This window comes from Populus trichocarpa, chromosome 3 (assembly GCF_000002775.5).
Source record: "Populus trichocarpa isolate Nisqually-1 chromosome 3, P.trichocarpa_v4.1, whole genome shotgun sequence".
Classification (NCBI taxonomy): domain Eukaryota; kingdom Viridiplantae; phylum Streptophyta; class Magnoliopsida; order Malpighiales; family Salicaceae; genus Populus; species Populus trichocarpa.
Genome location: NC_037287.2, coordinates 18,878,122 through 18,898,018, shown reverse-complemented (window position 1 = coordinate 18,898,018; position 19,897 = coordinate 18,878,122). Strand labels below are relative to the sequence as shown.

The following is a 19,897-nucleotide window of genomic DNA, read 5'->3' as shown; positions in this document are numbered from 1 at the left end:
TGTAAAACAAAAGAATTGTGACGTTTTATATTACTACAAGTGTTTTTATATAAAATAAGGATATGTTATTATTAATATTTCTTGTCATTTAGAAAATTAAAAAAAAAACATGCATAAGAAAACGATGAAAAATATCAAAAAAAATATATTTTCAAAGCTAATACAAATTTGACACGCTTGAAAACTAGATTTTAATTCTTGGATATATTGTATTTGAATAAACTCGAAAAGTATTTTTTTTTTCTTAGTTGTATAGATGTATTGCATTTAAATAATAAACTTTATTTTTTCTTCTTTGATTTTTTTTAAATTAAAGTATTATTTCATTTATAAAAAGCCTTAAAGTTACTGCTGATGATTTTTATTATTCATTAAATTAAAAAAATACACCTTCATCATGGTTACTTTTTAATTGCAAGAGGAGTGTTGCTAGTGTATTTCTTTTTTTTTTTCTTTCTTCCGGTGCGCTTAAAATGGGCTTAAAAAAACAGTTTGTTGGAGTTTGGGCCACATGGCCCAAATGACAACCATCTTTTGTTTTCATTGCAACACCCAAACCGTTTGGGCCTGGCTTGAATAGCTAAACCAGCACATGAAAAATCCCGATTCTAGCCTCAACACGCTTTAGTATAATTTTTCAAGTTGGAAGCGTACACGGCATAGTAGTTCTTATGATTAATTGATATATTTTATTTTTGATTAGTTTTTACAAGAATAAATTTTTATGCAATATATTGTATCTTTTTCTAACGATGACTATTTCTTGCCAACTGTATGACTTTATTTACCGATCATCCCATCATCTCCTGTCAATATTTCAGACGTGTTTAAAAATATTGTTATAATTGTTTTTTAAAATATTTTTTATTATAAAATATATTAAAATGATGTATTTTTATTTTTTAAAAATTATTTTTGAGATCAACGCATCAAAACAATATAAAACATATAAAAAAAAATTAGTTTTTAATAAAAAATAAATTAATTGTTTTAAAAATATGGATTGAATGATGTTTCCAAACGCTCTCTTCAATGGAGGATGGACTTCAATATTTCTGATAACTAATTGCAGCACTGCTCTCTAATTTTGCGGCAAGCCAACATAAGCAAAGTTTATAAATACATTGTATAACCATGTAGGAAAAAAAATTTTTATAGATTATAAAACTTATTCTCACTTTTCTATTTTCTATTGGATTATGAGACTTTATCTTATGTTCAACACTTAGAAGGTGTTTGAAGGTGTAGTTGTAATTGTTTTTTAAAGTACTTTTCACTCAGAAATACATCAAAATAATATATTTTTTTATTTTTTAAAAATTATTTTTAACATCAGCGTATTAAAATAATATGAAAACATACAAAAAAATAATAATTTAAAACAAACAAACAAATAAAATTTCTTTTTTAAAAAAAATATTTTTAAAATACAAAAACAAACATATTCTCCGTCACTTTAAACTTTATCCGAGGTCGCAAGCTTTTGTTTCTCTTGTATTTAATGACTTTAGTATAAAAGAGTTTCTCGTAGATTTTTTTTCATTATGCTTAAGCCTAAACCCGAAAACCCAGCTCATGCATCTAGATCCAATTTCGCAAGCCATAAAACCAAGTTTTTCCAGACTTCATCACTTTCTTTTCAGTATAAAAGTGAAATTTCATTCTCGCCATAAAAACATATACAGTGATATAAATCAGTACAAAAGGTACCCCAAGAAAAACCTTGTCGGTGTTACATCAAGCATTCATGGAGGCGCCATAGAGTTGAATTCACCGGTATGAAGCCTCACAAGACGTAAATATCCTGTGTAATCTTGAAATTTGAGTATCTAAAAGGGTAAAAACTTGACAAATAAGAGAAAATTTGCACCGTCCCTGTTAAAAAAGCACAGATCAGCAGGGTCATAGGATAGATTAGGCCAAATTAAGGCCTTAAAAAATCCTTGCACCCCACCACTACTCGATGAGCACCATCCACTTGATGATGGAGTGTAGGTCTAATCTAAAAGTAAAAGTGAAGAATAAATTGATTATGAAAATGCAATTTGCGAACTAGGAGCGCCTAACTCACGAAGAACAGCTCAAAAAAGCTTGCAAGTGGATCGAAAAAACTGGATAGCCACAAGCTTCCCTAAAGAGGGTGGGTCCTAAAAGATATTGGCATTCTTTTTTATTTTTTAGGAAGGGTATGATGTGTTGGCTTGCATGCACCATGCCAAATCTTTTCTCTCTAAACAAGACTTTCAAGAGCATGCCCTGCGGCCTGTGACAAATAATATTAGTGGACAAAGGAATTCGAATCAGAGATCACAAAGAGAAGATACCTCTTGGCCCTAGCTCTTCACCAACTCAACCACCTACTCCAAGCCTAGTGGAGGCTTTCATTTCCATCAAATTCTCCATTTATGATGATGATGAAGAAATGATAACGAGACAACCAAAAACAACAGACAGACTTGAGCAGAAATTTTGGTTTTTTCTGTACCATGAAAACGAGAGATTCATTCCCGTTGTTTTCGGTTGATATGACTCAGGATTGGCATCTTGTTCCAGAAGGACAAGCCACAGACAGTGGCCTTAGTCATCTGCACTCGAAGAACACTAAGAATGTCAACTGAGCTCTTCTAGAAACAAGTTTTACTCCTATCACACAAAAATGTCAACTGCAGTACCTGAAAGAAACTCATCTTGCATCCACGATGAACAGGGTAAAGAAATGTCGCATGCAACCTCTTTGTGCGTGTATCACATGCATATGCAACTGTGCAGGCAAAGTAAAGCATATTTCAACAGTAAAGGTTGAAATTGCGCGTGCCCTACTACGAAAAGAAAAAGGATAAGCCAATCTGCTCTGTTGTCCCTTCAATGCATATTCATTTAGGCTTAGTTGAAGGTCTACTCATCATGAGGAAAGAGGTGAGATTAGTTTTTTAGTCCCTCCACAAAATCATAACCTCCACTGAATTTCTTTTTAATTCCTGAGAGATCAATTATCTCTTCATTTGTACCACTCTTTTATTCTGTCAATCGCATCTGCACCTCTCCGTTAAAAGTTCAAGATTTTTTTTCTGACAGTAATTCATTATTATGAAGCAGGATGAAAGTGTAAGGAGCAAGGGTTCTCATAAAAGAAACATTACTGGACACTTACAACAGAAGAAAAATGATCTTCATCAGAACATTTCTGCTGCTGCTGCTCCAGCATTTATTTCTAATGTCTCCTTTTGCAGTTTCAGGTTCTCACCACCATCGTAACCATTCCTTGCTTGCTGACAAGGCTGCTCTTCTAGCATTCAAAAAGACCATAGTTTTTGATCCAAAGTCCATGCTAGCTACCTGGACTGAAGATGGAGATGTTTGCAGCTTCGCAGGTGTCAGATGCGACAAACATCGACACAGTGTGGTAAAACTCAATCTGTCCCGCAGTGAACTCACAGGGCCACTGTCTCCCATCATTTCAAATCTCAGTGGGCTTCGAAATCTCAGTCTTTCTGAGAATAGCTTTTATGGCATTATTCCTCCTGAATTTTCTTCTCTTCAGCATCTGCATTCTCTCTTGCTAGACAGCAACAATCTACATGGCCCATTTCCAGAATTTCTTTCCATTCTTCCCAACCTTACTGTGCTATCTCTCAACGGAAACCATTTGACGGGCGCACTTCCACCTTCCTTCTTCTCAAACTGCACTTCATTAGCAAATATAGACCTGTCCCAGAACTTGCTCACAGGCCGAATTCCTGAAGAGATTGGAAATTGTCCAGGCATCTGGAACCTCAATTTGTACAACAATCAATTTACAGGAGAACTTCCTGCATCTTTAGCCAACATTTCAGAGTTATATAATATAGATGTGGAGTACAACAATCTCACTGGAGAATTGCCTGCAAATATCATAGGGAAACTATATTCAGTTGTCTCACTGCATTTATCGTATAATAATATGGTCAGCCATGATCGCAACACCAACCTCGAGCCATTCTTCACAGCACTTGCAAATTGTACCGAATTAGAGGAGCTTGAGATGGCTGGTATGAATCTTGGAGGAAGATTGCCCAGTTCCATTGGCCGACTTAGTGTCAATCTAGATACTATGTTAATGCAAGAAAACAGGATCTCTGGAATGATTCCTTCAGAAATAGCACATCTTTCCAATCTTACAGTGCTGAATTTGACGTCCAATTCTCTAAATGGAACCATTCCAGCTGAAATCAACCAGATGTCTTCCTTGGAGCAGCTTTTCTTATCACACAACTTATTAACTGGTGCAATTCCTGCAGCATTATGTCAGCTCCCTCGTCTTGGTCTGCTTGACCTGTCAAACAATCAACTCTCTGGTGAAATTCCTGCAACTCTAGGAAACTTGGTTCGACTGAGTTTTCTGTTTCTCAACAACAACCTCCTTTCAGGAACTATTCCTCCAACATTAGGGCAGTGCACTGATCTGTCCAAGCTGGATTTGTCCTATAACAAATTGACAGGGAGCATACCTACAGAAATATCGGGTATACGTGAGATCCGAAGATTTCTAAATCTTTCACACAATCATCTTGATGGTCCTTTACCTATAGAACTCAGTAAGCTGGAAAATGTGGAAGAGATAGATGTTTCATCAAACAACCTCAGTGGAAGTGTCTTCTTTCAGATATCAAGCTGCATCGCAGTGAAGCTGATAAATTTCTCACATAATTCTATTGAAGGGCACCTGCCTGATTCCATTGGTGATCTAAAGAACCTTGAATCCTTTGATGTTTCCGGAAACCACTTGTCTGGAGGGATCCCAACAAGCCTCAACAAAATTCAAAGCCTCAGTTTCCTAAATCTTTCTTTCAACAACTTTGCAGGAGTAATACCCTCTGGTGGTGTCTTCAATTCTGTCACAGATAAGTCATTCTTAGGCAATCGGCATCTTTGTGGCACAGTTTATGGCATGCCGAAATGCTCTCGAAAAAGAAATTGGTTTCACTCACGTATGTTGATTATATTTGTACTGGTCACATTTGCATCAGCTATCTTAACAACAATATGTTGTGTGATTGGAATCCGCCGCATCAAGGCAACTGTTTCCTCTGGAAACTCAGTGGACGAAGAGCTGGCAAGAAAACAAAAAACACCGGAACTGATCCACAATTTTCCAAGAATTACATATAGAGAACTCTTGGAAGCCACAGAAGGATTTGAGGAGCAGAGACTACTTGGGACGGGTGGCTATGGCCGTGTTTACAAGGGACTTCTTCAAGATGGGACAGCCATAGCCGTAAAGGTATTGCAGTTGCAGTCTGGAAATTCAACCAAGAGTTTTAACAGGGAATGCCAGGTGTTGAAGAGGATTAGGCACAGAAATTTGATAAGGATCATAACAGCATGCAGTCTTCCTGATTTCAAGGCTCTTGTTCTTCCATACATGGCAAACGGAAGCTTGGATAGCCGTTTATATCCACATTCAGAGACAGGTTTGGGTTCAGGCAGTTCCGATTTGACTCTTCTCCAGAGGGTTAGGATTTGCAGTGACATAGCAGAAGGAATGGCCTATCTGCATCACCACTCTCCCGTTAAAGTCATACATTGTGATCTAAAGCCAAGTAATGTTCTTCTCAACGATGACATGACCGCTCTGGTTTCTGATTTTGGTATAGCAAGATTAGTTATGACTGTTGCGGGTGGAAACGGTGGGGCGGTTGAGAATATGGGAAACTCTACAGCAAATTTGTTATGCGGATCAGTTGGATATATCGCACCAGGTACAAATTTCTAAATTACTTCACATTGATATAAAAACAAGAGAGTAAATCACTTTGAATTCTTATAATGCAGAGTATGGGTTTGGATCAAACACTTCTACAAAAGGAGATGTTTACAGCTTTGGCGTTCTAGTTCTTGAGATTTTGACCAGAAAAAGGCCAACAGATGACATGTTTGTTGATGGGCTAAACCTACACAAATGGGTGAAGACTCACTACCATGGGAGAGTGGAAAGAGTGGTAGACTCTTCCTTGATGAGAGCTTCAAGAGATCAATCTCCTGAAGTGAAAAGGATGTGGGAAGTTGCAATCGGAGAATTAGCTGAGTTGGGTATTCTTTGCACTCAGGAGTCCCCCACTACTAGGCCTACAATGCTCGATGCTGCTGATGACTTGGACAGACTAAAGAGGTATCTCAGTGGCGACACAACTGCCACTTTTGCTTCCTCTCTAGGAATGTCGTCATCCACTCTCAGTGATGACTAACACCTTCCCTATTTTCTGTACATGCACTGTAACACCTCTGGCATCAGAATATTATTTTAACCTTTCAAGAATTTGACTAAAAATCACCAGCAAGTCTCTCTTCTTTCTCCAGACAACAAGATAAATAACAAACATATGATCAAGATGATATACATTCCCAAATTTAGAATGTAAAAAGCTTGAGCCAAACCACACGCAATCAGAAGGGAATGCCTAGCTGTTATGCCTACACACCTCTTTCCCACAAGTAATGCCATCAATTATAAATTCACCATAAAATCTATGAAATCAAGCAAATACTAACACGAAATACTTAAAGCCAACTGATAGTTTTCGTTTACAATTGTTTCTTTCTTTTACTTTCTTGGGGGAGAAGGGGATGGAAAGGAGTAACAAAGTGACATCAGATCTTCTATCCCAAGCTCCAACCAGAAACAATTCTGCTGCCAGAGAACACCACATTACAACGCGTTTTCCACTAAGGCTATATCATTCCTGAGTTACTTTCATGCAAATAGTAGGAGCAGAATCACATGAATGTGAAGTGGGATGATGTTCCACTATAGCGACCACCATCAACCTCTTGATATATTATTTCGAAGACCAAACGATTATCAGAGCTTCTATACAATGTTATTGGATGCCGCTTGGATGTTCCGGTAGCTAAACATTGGAGGCACTATGAAGGCTTTTGCAATAATAATAAAAAAAAGGGAACTACAGGTTTTATTCCACTAGCCATCCTCTTTTTGTCAGATAATTGGAACACAAATTGCTATTGAAATCTCCTATCTAAGCTAATCTCCATCACGAGGCTTGGACCGTGTATAAGAATCAAGCATAACAAATCACTTTATAGCTTTTGAGGATTTTGTGTCTTTGCTTAATCTAAACCAGCAACCCACTTGATAAAAGAAGATGAATCACATAACTGCATGATTCCCTTATTTAAGTTAACAAAGAATTTTCTCCAAAGCCATTAACATTTAACAATAGGATTATCATATCATGTCGCTATCATCTTTATCAATGGACCAAATTAAAAATTCTAAAGTGGGTTAGTTCTAAAGTACGAGCAAGGGATTCACCCACGATGTTTTAGCCATTGTTGTTATAGGCTTCCTTATTCTAAATCTTCAGACAAACATATAAAGAAGCATATATTAAAGAAATACTTTCCACTGACCCATTTCTTGAAACATATATTAAAGCATGTTTGTAAACAAGATCCTATTCCATTTTTTATGTTTTAAACTGCAGAAATACAGATGGGCACCCGTCCAATGGTTTTAGTTTCCTTCACACTACTGGAACCAAGACTTGACATTTTGATGAGGCTCCCTGGCCGTATTTTCGTAGATATAAGCTGCCATTTTCTCATTTAACCATGCCCACCAAAGACCATTGCATGGGCAGAGCAGAGAAATCTGTCTACGAGCTCTCTCTAACTATGAGAACCCATTTGGGAATGGCTTCCTAAGTTATTCGCGAGGATGAAGATATAAGATACAAGACTAGTGTAATTTTCTCAATCTACCAAATCCTAAGAAGCAATAGTTTCTTGCTAGTCAAATGGAAGTTGCAGGAGATTGGGGATGATATGGTAGTCCAAGCTAAGTTCTAACATCAAAACCCAACAAAGAAATCAAAGAAAGAAAGAAAAGAAATTCAAGATTTTTTATTCACTAAAATCGAACTGGATATCTTTTACGTAAGTATTGATATAGATTTCCATACATGTGAATCCCCCAAGCCTCAACTAAAACTTTACATTGCATAGGAATTCTGTCAAACGTGACAAGCCCAAACAGAGTAGAAGGGCAGAGAGGCAAAACAGAACACCCTACTTGCCCAAGGTCATGCCTCAATCAACTTCCTCAATCTTCGGTCCAGCACCAGAACCTCCGGAGCTAGGCTTGCCATAACCACCATTTGGCATTTCAGCACCACCACCCATTGACACGTCTGAAGCAGCGCCTTGATACATCTTTGCAATAATTGGATTGCACAAGCCCTCTAACTCCCTCTGTTTGTCTGCAAATTCATCCACCTCTGCCAATTGGTTCCTTTCCAACCACTGAATAGTCTCATCAATTGCTTTCTCAATCTTCTGCTTGCCAGCTCTATCCAATTTCCCTGCAAACTTCTCATCCTTCACTGTATTTCTCATATTGTAAACATAATTCTCCAATGAGTTCTTGGCGTCCACCTTCTTCTTAACCTCCCCATCCTCTGCCTTGTACTTCTCTGTTTCCTGCACCATTCTCTCAATCTCATCTTTGCTCAATCTTCCCTTGTAATTGGTGATGGTGATCTTGTTCTTCACTCCTGCAGTCCTATCCTCCGCAGAAACATTCAGAATTCCATTAGCATCAATATCGAAACATACATTGATCTGAGGGACTCCTCTTGGGGCTGGAGGAATGCCTGTGAGCTCGAGTTTACCAAGAAGATCATTGTATTTGGTTCTAGCACTTTCACGTTTATAAACCTGAATAAGCACTCTTGGCTGATTATCAGAGCATGTAGAGACGATTAGCTCCTTCTTGGTGGGAATCTTTGTGTTTCTTGGAATCAAAACTGTCTTTACATCACCAGCAGTCTTAATCCAAAGGCTTAGAGGAGTAACATCAAGAACATGCAAATCTTGAACCTTCTCATTCCCTTCACCACTCAAAATTGCAGCTTGGACAGCAGCACCATAAGCAACAGCTTCATCAGGATTGATGCTCTTGCAAAGTTCCTTGCCATTGAAGAAGTCTTGCAAGAGTTGCTGCACTCTGAGAACTCTTGTTGACCCACCAACAAGAACAACCTCATGAACATGACTCTTTTCGATCTTTGAATCACGAAGACATTTCTCCACACGTTCCGTGCACTTCCTAAACAAATCCGTGTTCAATTCTTCAAACCTCGCTCTTGTAATTTTAGTGTAGAAATCAATACCTTCAAACAGAGAATCAATCTCAATCGTCGTCTGTGTAGTCGAAGACAAAGTCCTCTTCGCCCTCTCACAGGAAGTCCTCAACCTTCTCAAAGCTCTTGGATTACCACTAATATCCTTCTTGTGCTTCCTCTTGAACTCCGCAAAAAAATGATTAACAAGCCTGTTATCGAAGTCCTCACCTCCAAGATGAGTATCACCAGCAGTAGCCTTCACTTCAAAAATCCCCTCCTCGATCGTCAACAGAGAAACATCAAGAGTTCCACCACCAAGATCGAAAATAAGCACATTCTGCTCGCCTCTTCGAGACTCCTTTCTATCCAAACCATAAGCAATAGCAGCTGCAGTAGGCTCATTGATAATCCTCAAAACATTGAGCCCAGAAATAGCACCAGCATCCTTCGTAGCCTGCCTTTGCAAGTCATTAAAATAAGCAGGCACAGTCACCACAGCATTCTTTACAGAATGACCCAGATAAGCCTCAGCAATCTCCTTCATTTTCATCAAAACCATAGAAGATATCTCCTCAGCGGAAAACTGCTTCTCTTCACCTTTATGCTTAACAACAATCATAGGCTTACAACCAGGACCTGGAATCACCTTAAAAGGCCACAGCTTCATGTCACGCTGAACAGAAGGGGCGGAGAAACCCCTGCCAATAAGTCTTTTCGCGTCAAAAACAGTGTTTTGAGGATTCATGGCAACTTGGTTCTTGGCTGCATCACCTATCAAACGTTCAGTATCAGTGAAGGCAACATAAGATGGAGTCGTTCTATTCCCTTGGTCATTGGCTATGATCTCTACACGATCATTCTGCCACACGCCTACACAACTGTAGCTCGTGCCAAGATCAATTCCAATGGCCTTTCTTTCCATGTGTACTCACCTTCAACGACTAAAGTCTCCAAAGAAAGACATGGCCATGAAAAAAAAAACAACAAAGTGTTTGTTTTCTTGGGTTTTTAGAGATCTTTCGTATTGGCTTCAAGTTTGAGTTGATATGTGCTGTTCAAGGGAGGTAATGGAGAAATTCCGAGAGGAGAGTGGAAGAGGGTAAGCTACGAGAGATATTATTGTCGGGGACGAAGAGATTGATTCGAAATTTCCCTAACCTGTGCATATAATTGTAACAGAGGAAAGATAACTTAAGAAAGTAAATGAATTTCGTTGGGAACGAAAACTTGCATCCGAAGCGATGCTCCTAAAGCTACTATTTTAAAATCCAAATATTCAAATTTTCGTTCCTGTAAATGATTTTTTGAAATATTGCAGGACTGTTTATAATTGTGATAATATTAGCCGTTTAAAGTATTTTTATTTAAAATATATTAAAATAAAAAATTTTATTTTTAACATCAGCACATTAAAACAATCTAAAAATAAAAAATTATTTTAAATAAAAAATATTAAAATTTTTAAAAACATGAATTACATCGCGTTACCAACATAATTTAAAATTGCGGTCCAATTATATTTCGTTATTGACTGTCCAAGATTTGTTATTTTCACTAGATTATTATCATCTCAAGACAGCCTTTATGGTGGCGGTTGGTCGAGAGGTAAAATCCAGGGAGCGTGGAGTTAAAAATGAATACAAGACTATTACTGTCTCTTCTTTACACTATGATCTTTCTTCGTTAAGCTAGAGCATAAGAAATCAAACAATCTGCAAATACAGCATCCGTAATAATTTTTACTTCCCAGTTCATGGATCAATATATATTATTTAAAATCAATTATAATTTAGTAATTGAAACCTTAGTTGTGCATCATTTTCTTATTAACATGTTAATTCGTCAACTCTTATCGGCTTGATTTTTTTACTTACATCAAATTTATTATCTAAACCCTTCACGCCTAATTTATACAGATATATTTCTATACACTTATCATGTCATCTAATAAATAAATTTTGACTTATTTTTTTACGAACAAAAATAATATCATATTTTTTTTTATGATTTGATTTTTTATATTCAACTACTTAAAATTCTTGTTTTTCATACTCTTTATTTATTTAGCAATTAATTTATCTCATGATAGTTTGTTGCAGTTGTATTGTAACATTTTTATATTGTTATATTATATCAACACCATTACCCCGTCATTAACATATTTGCACCCCATTAAATAAAAATATTCAAGGTCTAGACACAATTCAACACATATTTACATGCTCAAAAGCATTATTCAACAAGTACACTCCTTTCTTTCTATTTTGGTCGAAACTCAAGGATTGTCTTTCCTTGAGTTTCCATTTAAATTTCCTGCTAAATCAAGTATACTACACATCACATAACCTTATCTTAACTTAATTAACTTATTAAATTAAGATAATCATTTTACTTCATATATTATTACCTAAAGCCGAATCCATTTTCAAGAGGAACATAGACTCTTTTCACAATTTCATGAAATTGACTATATGGTCAATCACTAAACACACCAAACAACTCATGTTAATCCAAATGACTCAACCATTAAACCAACTAGTCCATTTTCAATTCATTAGTGTAAGCCGAAACACTCAATCAAAGAATATGAGTTTTCTTTAAGTGTTCATATAATTAATTTTTAATACCCAATCATTAAACACATTTTTATAATACATTCAAACACAATTTTCATATCAAATTAAACTAACGATTTCAATGTATACACATTAGCCTGGCTGAAACTTCCATTTATGGAAGGTATGTATTTTCTTCAATTTCTTTGTGTTAATTTCACATTGCTACTTATTGTACATTTTAATTAACACCTTTCATTTCAATTTATTATACCATTAAATCAACATAACCTCATTTTTCTTTCATTAGCCTAGGCTAAAAGTCATATCTAGTAGAACCATGTTTCTCCTTCAAAATTTCTTTTCAATTTCTCAATGTCCATTTATTTTATACCTAACCCTACACAATTTAATCCAAATTTCATAACAACTTAGTCAATCACATCCTTTCTTCTTTATACCTTGTTTGGCCGAATATATTCATGTATTAAAGTGCAAGGTTTGTTCAATTTCTCAAGTACTTAACTCCATTACCATACTTTAAATGCTTCCAATAACACAATTGAGCAAAAATTTCATATCAAATTAAACAATCCAATTCATAATTCAAATTTACACATCATTAACATATTCTTTCTTTCACCCATTACAAAAATCATCTTAAATAATCACTTTAAAGGAATTTCTTACCTTCTAAACACATGAAATCATGGAGAAATTGCAAAAGAAATCAAGCTTTCTTCAAGCCTCCTTCCTTTGTTCAATTCTTTCTTTCTCACTCTGGTTTTCAAAACCCTTGCTTTAACTCCTTTAATCACCAACAAAACATGTTTTTCATATATAATTTTACCTTATCCATGCTTTTAATCTCTCAATCCCACAACTACAGGCCCTCTCATCCTCTCTTTTTCTTTTTGTTGTTCGGATGAGACAACCTTTGAATAGAGGATATTTCCTTTTATTTATATTTTGACCACTACTTTATTATGTCTTGTATTATTTATGCATTTTACCAGATTTTCAGACCTAAATTGTATTGTCTTCCTAAACTCTGATTAAGCTGAAGTTTTAAACCATAATAGTTCAACATGTCATAAGACTTCACGCAAAATTTCATCTTAATACAATAATCAGATTAAAAGTTATGTGTGATAACGTAAAACTAGTTGGTTTGTGATTTTTCATAAAAAAAATCTGATTTTTTTTATTTCATCCTTATAATCATATCAATCATCCATTTAGATCCTTGAGACCATTTTATTATTCCCATAATATTTGTTTGTTTACCTTTTCATTCATCATTTATTTTATTTACAAGCTTTTTACCATTTCACGGTAACATCACTGATTTTCAATCGGTGTTTACATCATCACTCTTTTTTTTTGTACCATACTTTCTTATTGTTTATTCCTTACTACCATTTTAATTTTTTGGAATCATTTTCTCATTTATCTTATTCTTTTATAATCTAAACTCATTACCGGTTTCATCTTTGTTATGAATTTTAAACTCAAATTTATAATTCCTATAAGAACCACATCCATACTTTAATATTTCATTATGGAGACTATTCTCTTCAATTCAAATCATATTAATCATTTTTTCTGTTATTTATTCATTTTTTTAAATTTAAAGCTTCAATTACTCATCAGGACCTATTAACTTCGATCCTACTTTTTTCTTAAACAATAATAGTTCATTGTGAGTTATAACCGTTGACCAATTCTCATAGGCACAACCAATTGACCAACCAGATACTATAAATTTCTTTAGTGTCCCTAATGGTAGGACAAATAATCAACCGATTTGATCTACTGAATTAGACAATAGCTAATTTTATTATTTTTCATGTCAATCAATCAACCGAATCATTTAGTAATTTTAAACGTATCAATTTCAGCTTTTTTATAAACTTATGCAGCATATCATATATCAGTTCAATTTCGGTTTTTTTTTTTAGGTGTGTTTATGTGTATTGAAGATTTTTTTTCACTGCGTTATACATATTTTATATGTTTTTTTATTTATCCTTATTTTGTTAACTTATCTTAAAAAATAATTGAGTTTAATTATCAGAAAATACAAAATAAATTTATAATTTGTTTTTATTGAATAATCTTCTTCATTATTGTTTTAATAATATAATATTATATAAATACAAAGTAAAAGACTACAAAAAGGCAAGTATTAATTCGTAAAAAAATCAAATAAAAACATAAAAATATATTTTTTATTTTATTTTATTTATAAGGTAAATAAAAATTAATAAACTTGATGTAGAAAACTGTTATAAGAAAATAGAAAATAAAAATAATAAAATATAAAAATTGTTGGGCTTAGAGATGAGCCTAAGCACTCCTGAAAATATTCAATACACTTGAGTCTGGTCTAACCAGCTATATTTAAAAACAAAATGTATAAAAGATGACGTGTCATTTGTAATTTAAAAAACTTTATTTTTTATGCTTTTCACTAAAATACATATCTAAAAAATCTAATAAACTTTCTAAACACAAATATAAGCTCAAATATCATTAATAAATAAAAATATCAGTACAAAATTCAAATGTAGATATGATATTCAAATCATCATGTATTCCTCTTCAAAAAATAACATGTTTAATTTTAGTATCTATGAATTAATTAATCCGATATTTTGACATGTATTTTCTCTTCCTCTGCTTTTTTTTGTTTTTCTGATTATTCATGATTTTTAAATTTATATTTTTTACTTTTTTTGTTGAAGAAATCTAGTGGTTAAAAATATCAAAAAACTTTATTTTTTTATTTGTTTTCAATAAAATACACATCTATAAAATCTAATGAACTCTCTAAATACAAATCTAAGCTCAAATATCATTAATAAATAAATCAATCATACAAAATTCTAATGTAAAGATTTTAGATATAGATATAAAATTCAAATTATCATGGTATGTTTTAATTTAAGTATCTATGAATTAATCACGATGAGAGTCTTTAGTTATCAAATATAAAATTTAACTTAATTTTCAACATTCCTCTGTTTTCTCTTTCTTTCCTTCTATTTTTTTTTATTATTATTCATTATTTTTAAATTTATATTTTTTTTACTCTTTATTTTTTTATTGAACAAATCCAGAAAATATTTTCTTGTGATGTCCTCTAAAATAGAAGATGAAACATCTTGGATTTTGTTGTCTCCATTTCTAAATACTTTGCACATTAAAACTATTAAAAAATATTAAAAAAAATAACTTTTAAATAAAAAATAATAATTTTTTTAAAAACACGGATTAAACCAAGTTTCAAAACAGTATATACATGATATTCTGCATCGTATTTATTCCTTCCATCCTATACTTCGAAGTTCGTGCCAAATACATTAATATGTACAACATAAGCCCTCGTGAGGGGCGCATTATCCTTTCAAAAAGTCTGCCTTGCATCAAACCATGTCCGAATAGAAAAGAAAAGAAAAGAAAAACCCTCTATGACAGATACACGGGCATCAAGAGAGAAAAAACTTGGTATACCTGAACTTTCCCAGCCTGATTTACTGAAGGGAGGACAGAAACCATGACAGGATAATAGCCTCGGCTCATTCTTTAATGTCATATATAAACTTCTCAAATAGTTTCATGTGTTCAGCTTGCAAAGATATGGCTACTGACAAGCTCCCGTCATTTGTTGAGCTTGGTATGATGAATGATAAGCCCTCGTATGCGATCCCACCAGGCCCCATAAATATAGGTCTTCCCCAGCCAAAATCTGCATCATGGATTGGCAGTCTAACCCAGCTAGTAATCCCAAGATTTGGGCACCGGAAAGTATGGGCGCCGCGAACAAGGGCTGATAAATCAGGCTGAAGCTCTAGGAAATCAAGGGCTGACCTTAGATAATCATTGTCCATGCGAACCAATGAATCATGAATTTTTCCTGCAGCATACCATGTTGGCTTTGATTGAATTTCACCTGCTACAGCAATTGGTGTTGCTGTAAAGATTACATTGCCAAAGTAACCAGGTGGAAGCGTAGGGCGCAGTCTTGACCGACCATCTGTAGCTATATATAACTTGGTTTCTTGATCATCAGGAAGTCCGCGTGCCTTACATGCTGATCTCCATACGTGACCCGCCAACATTTCATATGAACTATAACCAATATTGTTTCCACCTTCCTTTGCTTTGGCTTTGAGGGTGTTGAGCTGATCCCTGGTCAACTTAAAAATGGAGACCGCTGTGCTCTCTGGTTTTGAGGTTTCAAGAACAGTTTTCATGGCAGGTGGAGGCTGGTACTCAACGTGGTGGAATGCAGGTTGGGGTGGGTCTCTGGCACGGAGAAGGGTCCTGTCAATGAAGGGTGGAATTGTAAGGTCAAGACCACGAGCCATATCTGACCATGTATTCACAAAGTGGAGACCAGAAAACCCATCCGCTGCATGGTGTTGCATACCAACACCAAGTGAAACTCCTCCGCATTTGAAATAGGTCACCTGCAGAGAATCAAATCAAAAGCGTGCTTATAGTGCGCTCATAGTAGCATTAAAACAAATTGGATTTTAAGTGATTGATAGACTTGGCTAATTAAGTATCGGACTCAACCCAGGAGATTATTATTTCAAGCAGAGTTCTTTATTCCAGTAAAGAAAAATGCAACTGCAATCAACAGATAAATATCTTGAGTGCATTCAGGAGCTTGAGAAGTATCCATGCCATCTAGAAGTTGATTTTTCTTGCTAATTTGTGAACATGCGGTAAGTTGGCAGGCCTGTTTTCATTGGTGGCTCTACTACTCACTCGTTACCACTTGCCAGTCACGAAAAAAAAAAAAAAAAACCCAGGTCTACTTCATTTATTATGCCCAACTAGCAAATACTATGATAAGGTGAATTCATCAAAGTTTGATGATAAAAATTCTTTCCGAAAAGCATGGAAACAGAGTGTACATAAAAAATTGAAGTACACAAACCATTTGAGACAGATGAGCATAGCCTAACAAAGGCAAACCAAATTTCTATATACCAAGTCAATAAATTCAACACAAAGAAAAAACCAATGTCAGAGTTACCAGCTCTCTTAAGTGGGAAATATTCTCAACTACCTCCCTTTAAATCCTTGGTTGAGTTTTAAATGTATTTTACACAATTTAGCGGCGAACTATTTGTCATCAGAAGAGCTTAAATGTATCCTCAAATGATGATGTGAACGATTACAATACCATTGAATCGATGCTCAAGTGAATTTGGGTCATGTTGTAATAACTTTTAAAGTTCCCACCAATGAAATTTATGTGCAGATGCAGTAAATGCTATCAAGTAAATGTATTGTTGTCTACATTACTGCAGTACTCTGTTCCTACCATCACAACTAACAATTCCATGTGCAATATACTCTGTTTGTCGAATTTATGTGAATCATGGTCACATCCAATCCTTATGGGGCAACTTCAAAGTGTAGTTGGATAACAAAAGGTTATTAGCTACCCATTAATTTCTCTAAAGTCATCTATCGAGCACCCACCCATCAAGTTGGGACAGCCAGTGTGCAAATGATCTCAACAACACAGCAATTCAAAACTAAACTAGACCTCTTCCTTTTCCTTTTCTCGACACGAAACTAAACCTCATATAAATTATCAATCTGAAAACCATTTCAAAAAAAATTATATTGGGCAATACATGCTCAAAAGTCAAAACATTACCAAGAATTCAATCAACCTCATCCTTTTTTCTCCATGATTTTATGATAAATAAAGTATGCAAGTGATTTAAACAGTTACATGGTGCCCTTAAACTTTAGATGGATTAAATTATCTTGATTATCTGTGAAGTTTGAGGTAAAATGCTAACCACTTCTCTTGTTTTATAAACTGAAAACTGACTAAACAAACTTACTTTATGCTATCTTCAAATCTTGTTGCGGAGGCTTCTTGACATCAAAATTTCAGGGTGTTTACTGGTTACTGTTATTATGGAAACAACACTACTAGGATGTTCAGTATACTTTCAAATATAAGAAGATGGGTACGGTCTTCCCCTATAGGTATGAAAAAAGGAAGTTTATGCAAACTTGAGTTTGTTTAATGTGATTTTGTCAAACTAGGAGGTTAAACTGCATTTTCTCCAATAAATTCATGAATTAGGTGATGAGACTTGTGTACATTACAATTCATCTCAAACTTTGGGTAAATGATGTTAGATAAGACCTGCCAGTGAATGAAAAAACCCAAGCTGTTGCTTCTACTGATAGGGTTCCAAATCAAATTTTGATGCCATGTAACATCCAAATCATAAATTCTAGAGTAGATACCGTTTACAAAACACTCCAGGACAGCTTGACCTAGCATTTTCATTTCTGGCCTAGAAAAAGTGATAGTCCAGAGCCTCTGGGTGACTTGAGAGATTTTATGTTCATAGCAGATCTCTCTTACATGAAGACTATCCCATCCAACCGCAATGGAAACTCATCAGTTGAAACAACAGTTGAATTGACTCACTTGTGCAGCTTAGAAGGGTACATTTATGGCTTCTTAAGAAATCAGGCCTTGAAGAGGAGGATTTTAAGAGGCACACTTACACCATAATTCATGCAACATGTTCAAAATCGAAAGATAAATCACATAATTGAATCACTTGTGTGCTGGCTCAATGGATCAAAAATAAATAACTCACATATTAGATGAAAATAAAAATGGAAGAAACATACCTGCAAAACCAAAAGAGGATAAGTAGATATCCCGCCAGAGTAATCCACAGTTGGAATAAGCTGCTTGAGCTCTAAAGTGGGTGCAAAATCACCAAAATCAGCAACAACTGAGGCGGTCCCAGCTTCAACAAACAACACTCCCTCAGCATTGCAATCGATCTCGATGCGGCCATCATCATCTCTACGTAACCGCCCTGCCATAGGGTAGAATGGTACAAGGGCCTTACTCAAAGCCTCTTTGAGCACTTTTGCATCAAAGAAGTTTGAGGCACCTGTGGGCCTATAAAAGTAGACACTCGGGGTGTGGAATCTTGGTACCACCAGGTCCACATTAGAATTCCACAGCCCCCTCCGGGGCGTCTCCTCTGCCGGCTGCACCATGGTTGATTCCTTCACATTGATTATCATCTTTCCCCGTGCTAATGCTCTATTTATCGATTCTATCCCTCTTCCACCCCAAGTTCTCTGCAGTTTCAAAGACAAATTGTCACAAATTGATAATGGATATCCTTTAAATTGTGATCGTTACCCTTTCCAGCCCCAGCCTGTTTATGTGCCAAAAAGTTCTTGGTGGTTGCACATTTAAATGCAGTGGCTGGCATTAATAAATAGTGAAAAATGAAATCTTTCTGTTGTAGAACCGATTTGAAACACCAAAAAAAGAAAAGGCCTTCCTTTTTCCCTCTTAAATCTTACAATCTGAAAATGACTCCATCAACCATAACTTCTAAACCAAAAGAAAAGGAACTGGATGCATCTTTATCACTATCACTTAAAACACAAAATCAATGTATCCATATCTTCCCCAGTACAATGGCACAGAAGTATTTAATAACTTAAAAACCATAAAAATCAACCCTTTAACTCATGCATTTATTAGTCTAACTTCGGTTTTAAACGACCTTGTTTGCTTAAAAACCCAAAGAAGAGAAAAAAAAGGACGCAAGAATTAAATCAAGAACAAACACATGAAGAGGTAGCATACCTGTGAGCCTAGAGCAGAGAAGTAGAGAGAATATCGAAGACAAAAGGAGGGTTCGAGAGAGGGTGAGCAAAGGTCAATGGAGTCGCCACCTTCCAAGAAGGATGTTGGAGGGACACCTTATAGTGAATCTGTGAGGAGCAATTTAGTTTTTTCAATTTTTTATTGGTGCTCACCAACCCCAGCCTTATGACATTGACTTTTCATCACTCTCACGATAACCAAAGCATCACACCAACTTTATCTTCATTAGCTAAGAAAACTGTTTGGTATTTTTGGAAGCAGATCAAGCTGGTGAGATTTCATCGCGCAAGCAAATTTATCTTATTAGATTTAATCCACTCAACAAGTAAATTCACAACTTAATCAAAATTTAATTTAATTTCAAGTTTCTTTTTTAAAAAAATAATATATAAATCACTAGCGAATTTTATAAAATTTATCTGTCCTTCCGTGAGTCAGAATAACTTTAGCAACATCATAGACATGCAGGTAGCACTTGGTGATGGTGCATATGTTTTTTTAACAGAAGAGAACAACTTTTTTATTAT

The 19,897-nt window shown here is 35.1% G+C and overlaps 3 protein-coding genes and 1 long non-coding RNA gene across 5 annotated transcripts; 1 reads left to right on the top strand and 3 right to left on the bottom strand.

The window, feature by feature from the left end:
* Nucleotides 1-1,632: 1,632 nt before the first annotated feature.
* On the bottom strand, nucleotides 1,633-2,811 carry LOC127905103 (uncharacterized). Its single transcript, XR_008058788.1, has 2 exons — nucleotides 2,673-2,811; nucleotides 1,633-2,585 (listed from the first exon to the last, which is right to left on the bottom strand). It is a non-coding gene; the product is annotated as an uncharacterized LOC127905103 (long non-coding RNA).
* Nucleotides 2,582-6,307, top strand: LOC7493238 (putative leucine-rich repeat receptor-like serine/threonine-protein kinase At2g24130). Of its 2 annotated transcripts, none has more exons than XM_002304699.4 (3): nucleotides 2,582-2,916; nucleotides 3,097-5,738; nucleotides 5,812-6,307. In XM_002304699.4, exons 2-3 carry the CDS (start codon nucleotides 3,164-3,166, stop codon nucleotides 6,222-6,224), a joined length of 2,988 nt encoding a protein of 995 aa, XP_002304735.2. In that variant the 5' UTR covers nucleotides 2,582-2,916; nucleotides 3,097-3,163; the 3' UTR covers nucleotides 6,225-6,307. The 2 variants fall into 2 exon arrangements, with proteins under 2 accessions (XP_002304735.2, XP_024452201.1); XM_024596433.2 differs by having other exon boundaries at nucleotides 3,094-5,738.
* A 1,571-nt stretch (nucleotides 6,308-7,878) lies between these two features.
* LOC7493237 (heat shock 70 kDa protein) lies at nucleotides 7,879-10,358 on the bottom strand. Its single transcript, XM_002303823.4, has one exon. The coding sequence runs from the start codon at nucleotides 10,042-10,044 to the stop codon at nucleotides 8,089-8,091; it is 1,956 nt and encodes a 651-aa protein (XP_002303859.4). The 5' UTR covers nucleotides 10,045-10,358; the 3' UTR covers nucleotides 7,879-8,088.
* Nucleotides 10,359-14,978: 4,620 nt separating this feature from the next.
* Nucleotides 14,979-19,518, bottom strand: LOC7478310 (shikimate O-hydroxycinnamoyltransferase). The gene is made up of 3 exons (XM_024596301.2): nucleotides 19,350-19,518; nucleotides 18,365-18,829; nucleotides 14,979-16,152 (listed from the first exon to the last, which is right to left on the bottom strand). The coding sequence occupies exons 2-3, from the start codon at nucleotides 18,770-18,772 to the stop codon at nucleotides 15,259-15,261; spliced, it is 1,302 nt and encodes a 433-aa protein (XP_024452069.1). The 5' UTR covers nucleotides 18,773-18,829; nucleotides 19,350-19,518; the 3' UTR covers nucleotides 14,979-15,258.
* Nucleotides 19,519-19,897: the final 379 nt, after the last annotated feature.